Source organism: Triticum urartu, chromosome 7A (genome assembly GCF_056163025.1).
Source record: "Triticum urartu cultivar PI428250 chromosome 7A, HENAU_Tu73, whole genome shotgun sequence".
In the NCBI taxonomy this organism is placed as follows: Eukaryota; Viridiplantae; Streptophyta; class Magnoliopsida; order Poales; family Poaceae; genus Triticum; species Triticum urartu.
In genome coordinates, this window is record NC_141879.1 from 624,571,996 (window position 1) to 624,579,890 (window position 7,895).

A 7,895-nucleotide genomic window follows, 5' to 3' on the forward strand; every position below is an offset into this window, starting at 1 on the left:
GATGCCAACGAGCCGGAGCCAGAGCTGGGGTACCTTTATTCGAGAGCTCGCCCTTGTCCGCTGCATCGAGACTCCAGCGCCAAAGACCTAAATAGGGGACGAAACCCTACACCTATATACACACCCCACCTGAATCTGATGTTCCCCCAACCTCCAGCCACCAACAGGGCAGCTGGAGGCGAGGGGAACGCCGGGAGGCAGCGGCGGAAGAACCTGAGAAACGGAGTTGCGCCGATTCCTCCTCTCTACCATAGCTCTCGAGAAGGGTCCCGAAGCGACTCCTCTCATCCCCGAGTGCATTGTCATTTGGCAAGTTGACTACAGGCGAACGCTCGCCTTCAGCGCCCTGTTGATAGGGGAAGCCCAGCGTGCAATATCTTTGTGTGCACATTGCGCCCTATTGGTTGTGCCTATCTTTTTGTATGTGCTTTGTTGACCTTTTTCTTAGTTTTAAAAATTGTTCACCTAGCATTTCAGAAATGTTTATGGAATGTAACGATTTGTTTGCCCAATTTTCAAAGAATGTTCATACAATTTTTTAAATGTCTGGCATTTACAAAATATTCACTTGTTTAAAAATACATTCATGCCATATAAAAAATGGTCACAAAAATATAAAATGTGTTCGTGTAATTTTTTTTAAAAAGTACTTTTCAGATAATTGTTCACGACATTTAAAAATATGTTCATGAGAGTTTGCTAAACAGTTCATAAAATGTAGAATTCTTTCACGTATTAAAAAATATTGTACCATTCATAAAAGTCACTCTGTGCATTTTGAAACCGAACCGAAAAACCATACCGAAAATAAACCGAACCGAACCAATTTTACGGTTTTTATGGTTTTTGGTTTTGGTATGGTATGAACTTTTCATACTGTTTTGAACTCTGGTTTTTAGGGTATATACCGACAAACCGAACGGATAACCGAATAAACTGAAGTAAAAAATAAATTTGTATTTCTTGAGGCGAACGACCATACAAGTCATCATTTTTCTTGTACATGAGTCAAATTCACTACCAAGCACATACATTTTCTCGTAACATACTGATTTTTCTTTTTAGAAAAATGCTAAGCACGTCCATAACCATCAAGGGATGAATCCATTCATGCATATATACTTATATATTATTTGTGTAAAATAGTATGTGTTTTGAGTCATAAATTTGTAAATTGTTATTACGTCATTTTCAAATTCGCGTCAACTTTGGTTATTATGGTATATACCAAAACCATACCGAAATAATTTAGTATATTCTGAAACCGAACCGCATTTTTATTTCATACCGTATTTACCGAAGTATTAATACTGTACAAACCGAAAAATTGTATAAACCGAACCAAGTAAACTGAATAAACCAAACGCACCGAGTGACATAAAAGTGTTCATGACATTTGAAAATTGTTTACATATTTACAAATATATTCATGATATTTAAAAAAGAAGTTTGACGTGTGTTATAATATGTTAACTAGGTATTTGAAAATTGTATAGGATGTATTCGAAAAAACATTCAGAGTGTTTCAAATATCTTTTGGCACGTATCTAAAAATTGTTTAACATGTATTCTGAAATTGAAGAACATGTATTTATAGAAATGTCAATGGATATGTAAAAATAAAATAAATATGAAAAAGGAAATGAAAGAAAGAATATCGATAAACCTGCAAAGAAGAAAATACAAAAAACAAAAGTAAAAACCCGGCCGGAAACTTCTCAAAGCCGCTCAGAAGGTCTCCAGAACGGCGGGAGAGTGTAGTGGTGGCTGCGCACGAGAGTTTCCCTAGTTTGATTTGGTCTGCCAGAAAAGAAAAAGGTTTCATTTGGTCTCTGCGGATTGGAATTTCTCCTCTTCAGAGTGAAATACATAGTACTACCTAAATATTCTTATAGCATCTGTAAAAGCTCTTTCTTGACAAACTTGCCGGCAATGTCGTCGTGTTGACTGAATCTCAAAGTCTCTGTAAATTTGGTACACCTTGCAATGCTGCCGTGTTGACTGTATCTCGAAGCCTCTGTAAAATTGGTGCACCTTGCAATGCTGTCGTGTTGACTCAATCTTGAAGCATCTGTAAATTGGTGCGCCTTGTAATGCTGTCGAGTTGACTGAATCTTGATGCCTCTGTAAATTGGTATATACCTTGTAATGCTGTCGTGTTGACTGAATCTTGAAGCCTCTGTAAAATCCAATTGGGTTGTACTCCACCTGATTACTCAGCCGAAGACCATTGTTTGATTCTCCGGCCACCACTATGTCATATATATTGAAACTGCAAATCTCTTGGCACTAAATTAAGTCATATTACCAGTCAAAGCAGACAAATACATAATGGCGCAAATTTTCTTGTAAAGTATAGAGGGTAACTCTGACATGCCCATGCATTTCGTCCGCCCGCATCCATTTGGCAAAAACTATGTTCCAACGCGGAGATACAAACAGAGCTATATCCATTTTGCTGTCCGCTTTGACCCATTTCCAACCCAAATTTGGGTTGAATTTGCGTCCACGCGGACACGCATGGGACGCACGCCGCGTCCTCTCCTGGTCAGGGCACAGGGCAGCAACCCCCCCCCCCCCCCCCACCTAGCTCGACCTCTCTAGACTCTTCGCCCTCGCCGCCGCAACCACTACTTCGTCCGCTTCGCCACCCCGACCACCCCGACGCCTCCACCCAGCCGCCCCGAACACCGGCGTTGTTTCCATCTCAAGCCACCGACGGCCTAGCTTGTGGCCCGCACCTTACCATGGTTGTCGCCGCCCTCGGCACACCACCGCCACAACTAGTGCCACCGCATGAGGACATGGAGTTAGATAGCCCTACTCTTCGAACCAGCTAGCATAGGTGTCTTCATCGGCAGAGACATCCACCCTAGGTGTTGCTGCCCACTAGGTGTTCGGCCGTTTGCCTGGCCGGTTTGTGAGATATGGATTCAGTACTCCGAAGGACCATCACGGATAACGCAGATGAGTCTTTTTTACAATAACATCATTTGTTCATCATCGTCCGAAGAATCATCCGTGGATGATAGTGACATCGTGGTTGCTACACTTCTTATCAATGAACACATTTCGAGGCAGCGACCGTTGTTCAGGGGATTGATAGAGGGCCATGCACCTGCGTTGAATCGTAACAAGAATAGGGACACATACCCTACTCTTTAACGACTATTTCCATTGCACAAAGCCCTTATTCCCTGCCAAGATTTTCCAGTGACTCTTAGGATGGCAAGACCATTGTTCAACCGTATATTCTGGAGGGGGCAGTTGGTTATGATGATTAATTCAAATGCAAGTAAGATGCCCTTTGTAAGGTTGACTACTCCTCTTATCAGAAATGTATTGCAGCTATTCAGATGCTTGAATACAGAGTTCCATGTGATCTAGTTGATGAGTACGTACGCATGAGTGAGTCCACATGCCCTGAGTCATTGTCCAAGTTCTGCAAAGTTGTGGTTAAGTTGTTTGGCCCGGACTACTTGAGATAACCAAATGCTGGGGATACAACCGGGGTGTTATCGATCATTGTTTCAAGGGGCTTTCAAGGGATGCTTGGAAGCATAGATTGTATGCACTGTGAGTGAAAGAACTGTCTATTAACTTGACAGGGGCAATATAAGAGACATGTTGATGATTGCACATGCATACTTGAAGTTGTGGCATTATAAAATCTCTTGATTTGGCACTCTTTTTTCGGCATGGCGAGTTCTCACAACGTCATCAACGTGCCTCAATGCTCTACGGTGTTCTCAAGGCTTTCGCAAGGCAGTTCCCCAGATGTTAACTATGAGATCGGTGGCCACCAATACAACAAGAGATACTACATCGTTGATGGTATCTATCCTTTGTGGTCTACATTTTTAAAGACAATCTTTGAGCCCAAGGAGAGAAGAGGACTAGGTTCGCCAAAGAATAAGAGTGCTAGGCAGGATCTGGAGCATGCTTTTGGTGTGCTCCAATCTCGTTGGGCTATTGTTCGACACCCTACTCGAACATGAAGAAACTATGTCCAAGGTGATGACTGCTCATGGTCATGCAGAACATGATCGTAGAGGATAAGCATGATGACAACATCTATGACCAAGGATGGGATTACCAGGGTGATTTGGTTGAGCCCGAGAGTGGAGCGGCAACGTTTGCATAGTTTATCCAATTTCATCATCAAATGCGTGATCGTATAACTTACATTCAATTTCGAAATGATTTGGTTGAGCATATATGGACTCACATAGGAAAGCATTCTCATTTCTTCCAATTTATTTGCTGCAATTTTAACTTCATTTGGTTATAAACTTTGTGAGTTTTATTGATTTGATTGTAAACTATGTGATTTTTATTTATTTGGTTGTAAACTATGTGATTTATTTGTTTAATTGTGTGCAATGTTTAATCTATTTGTTTATTTGGTTGTAAAAATGTATAAAATGGTCAAAATAAAAAATTGATTAAAAACGGACAGGGTGGACCAATGGGGTCGCCCTGTTGGGTGCCATGGCCATGGAAGAACGGACAACAGCTGGACGCCTGCCCTCCTGGCCATCCAAATGGACAAAAAATAGACACATTTTGCATCGGTTTTGGATTACCCCGTTGGAGTTACCCTAACTTCTTTTTCATAAGTGTAGTTACCCTAACTTCTTTCTCGGCCAATTATTTATCCTTTGTAATATGTAGCACAATGGCGTCCCAAATGAGCCTGCACAATTAGTTGAGAGGTTCCGCCATTGTGCTATGTGAAATGATTCGGAGGGTCCAATCGACCAGCCGAAGTCTCTGCTGGACGGCGGTAACACGTGTGCAGTAGGACAGAGGCAAGATCAAGCAATCATTTGACACTCCCTCGCCACATGCTTGGTGTGGGGTCCACGTACCATCTTGTCCCTCCCCATCCTTATCTCTTCCCCCACATCTCTCTTTTCTTCTTTTTCTTTCTCTCATTGTCTTCCACGGGAGCTCCCGCCCGAGTTCGCTCATTTTCCTCTTCGCTCCACAACTCTACCCTACCCCCTGAGCTGCAGGGGGCTACAATGAGGGTTGCTACATGGGCTGCAGTATAGTGGTGCAAGGCGCATTGCAGTGTGTGGTGCTCGTGGGACCCCGTGCCACAAGGTGGAGCATAGACCACTGCCACGACCACCGGCCGACAATGATACAACCAATGCCCTACACTGCTACGACTGGCATCTAGTTTTTCTATAATCGGCTTTCATGTTTGCTACGACACATGGTCATCGGTGCCATGGATGCTGGAAAGCCTTGCGACGGCTTTGGTGCTAGGACAACTGGTGTGAGCGTTTGTGCTACAACCGGCTCCCGGCATTGCTACGAGCGGCGTGACGAGGCGTTAGTATGGATGAGTCGAGTTGTTGTGAGTGCTGGGTGACGTCGCGCTATACGCATGGGGACATGGTGATGCTGGAACCGACACCCAATCATGCTGGAACCAACCAACGCAGAAGCTGCAAAGGTAACTTCCCCGTCGCTCAATTGTGTCGGGGATGGTGCCACGACGACTCCCCGAATGTTGCATCCACGTCCACCAAGTGTTGGAGCTGACCGACCAATTTGTTGGGACCGACAGGCTGATTTGCTGGGACCATGGACGTCAAGCTACAACCTCTCTGTCAGCGAGCTGTAGCCGAGGATGGCGGGAGCTGCAACCAATGTCCATGGGAGTTTGTGACCTCGTGGACGACGAAGCTGGTAGTGCTGCAACCCCAGCGCAAAAATGTTGGGAATGACAGCCGACATTGCTTCGAGTTGGATGGTGGTGCGCTGCTCCACCGGAGCTACAACCGTTGTAGCTGCACCCGGGGGAGTAGGCCCCAAGAGGGGGGGGGGGGGGGGGGGGGGGGTGCACTACTGCATGTGGGGAACCAACAGGAGATGCAAGATCCATGGTAGATCTGCAGTGCTATGTCCAGCGATGGCAAGCCGAGTGAGAACCGTCGACGGCGTGGCAGTGAGCACCAGGCGGGTGAGGTGCACGTAGGAGGTAGAAGAAAATAGAATAAAGTCCAATGGCTAATTAAGTGCAGATAGTATGGTGGTGGTGGTGCTGCTGCTGGGAGGTGGGAGGGGGGTTGCCTACCGTTGACCTTGTGCTATTTGTCGGTTTTAGTCAGCCAAGTTGTATAGGGAAATATATTGCTCAAGATTGTGTAGTACCTACGTATTATCCTAAGTAGTCAATAAAGTTTTTTCTTGCAAAAAAGAAGGTTTATGCGTTATGATTCATATCAAAATTACCTCACAAAAAATGATTTATATCAAAAATACATGCAGCCGATAATTAAGCTAATTAACGATATGTAGTATACGCTGAATTTATTGTATCATTTACATACTTGCACAGTTACATTTACATCCATACGAGTAGGTGTGCACAAATTCTATACCCAATCTATAAAATACTCCGACCTTGTAGACAGAACACCCTACTTGGTAGCGCACTCGGGCGGGGCGCCGTCCTTGAACCTCCAGGTGTCTGTGCAGTAGTTGTAGATCATGTAGTTCTTCTGCACCCACTGGAGTCGGTCCAGCGCCGTGGCGTCCAGCTCCTGGTACATCCACGCGCCATTGGACCTGGCGCACGCCGCCGCGTCCTGCGACGCGCACCCGCTCGCGGCGAAGCCCTTGTACGACGCCACGAAGGGCGCCCGCGACCAGTCCGTCCTCACCCGCCCGCCCTGCGTCGCCCACTCCTCCGCGTCCCACACGCTGGCGTACACCCGCATCGCCTGGCTCCGCGGGTACGCCACCCCCGTCGCCGCCTCCCGGTTCCGGTGCTCCCGGATCGGCGTCCCGTCCACGTAGAACCTGCGTGCATGCATGAGATCTCCTTGTCCTTCGTCGAGGAGAAGAGGCAGAAGAGAGAGAGAGAGGCTGATGCCGTCGGCATGCTACGTACAGGATGTGCGTGGGGTTCCAGACGACGGAGTAGGTGTGGAAGTCGGCGGTGGGGTCGAACCACATGCGGAACTGCTGCTCCCGCCCGCCCTTGCCCTGGCTGTACACGTTGGTGTGCACCGTGTAGGGCTGCCCGCTCGCGTTGCCCAGGAACTCGAAGTCGATCTCGTCGTGCGCCGACCCCTGCGACGACAGCTGCAACACCCACACGCACGCACGGATCAGTACAGTGCTCTACCCCCCATGGTGTCAGTCAACACGTACTACGTAGAAAGCGGCGACGGTGCACGTGCAAGGAAATTAACAGAGCGCGTGCGTACGTAGAAGGTGGCGACGGTGCCGGCGGAGTCGCCGGGGACGAGCTTGATCTGCATGTCGAAGCGGCCGTACAGGTACTGGTTCTTGGACTGGAACCCGGAGCCGGAGGCCCGGTCCAGGGACAGCGTCAGGACGTCGCCGCCGCCGAGGATCTTGCCGCGGCCGTCGCCCCACGTGATGTCCACGTCCTGGTAGAAGTTGCCCGCCGCGCGGGCCGCGCCGGCAAGCAGCAGCAGCAGTGGCAGCACCGAGCACACGACTGTTCTCCTGGGACTCGACGCCATCGTTGGGATTGAATTCTTCTGCACTCGGTATTATGTTCCGGTGTGTTTGTGTGAGGCGAGCCGGGTGCAAGTTGTGGGTTTTATAGGCCACTGGGACTGGGAGGAGGATGGCATCCTCTCATTCCTTCGATTCCTTTCGTCGATGGGTAGGAGGATGGTTGGACCAGAGAAAGAGCGGAAGGTTGTACGTGAGCTGGATCGATCAATAGCCCGACGATGCTGACCCGATCGACTCCATCACAAACCACACGGCTTTGTTTGCCAGTTATTTTGCTTCTGGCCCTTGGAATTCTTCGTCTCCAGCAGGAAATCCTTGCATTCGTTTGTTTGGCAGGGTCAGAGCGACTCGCGCGCGTCACCTATTTTGGTCCCGGTTGAGCAGCC

At 47.5% G+C, this 7,895-nt stretch overlaps 1 protein-coding gene across 1 annotated transcript; it reads right to left on the bottom strand.

Annotated features, from left to right (window-relative positions):
* Positions 1–6,317: 6,317 nt before the first annotated feature.
* Positions 6,318–7,573, bottom strand: LOC125523812 (xyloglucan endotransglucosylase protein 7). The gene is made up of 3 exons (XM_048688882.2): positions 7,230–7,573; positions 6,911–7,104; positions 6,318–6,819 (listed from the first exon to the last, which is right to left on the bottom strand). Exons 1-3 carry the CDS (start codon positions 7,509–7,511, stop codon positions 6,438–6,440), a joined length of 858 nt encoding a protein of 285 aa, XP_048544839.1. The 5' UTR covers positions 7,512–7,573; the 3' UTR covers positions 6,318–6,437.
* Positions 7,574–7,895: the final 322 nt, after the last annotated feature.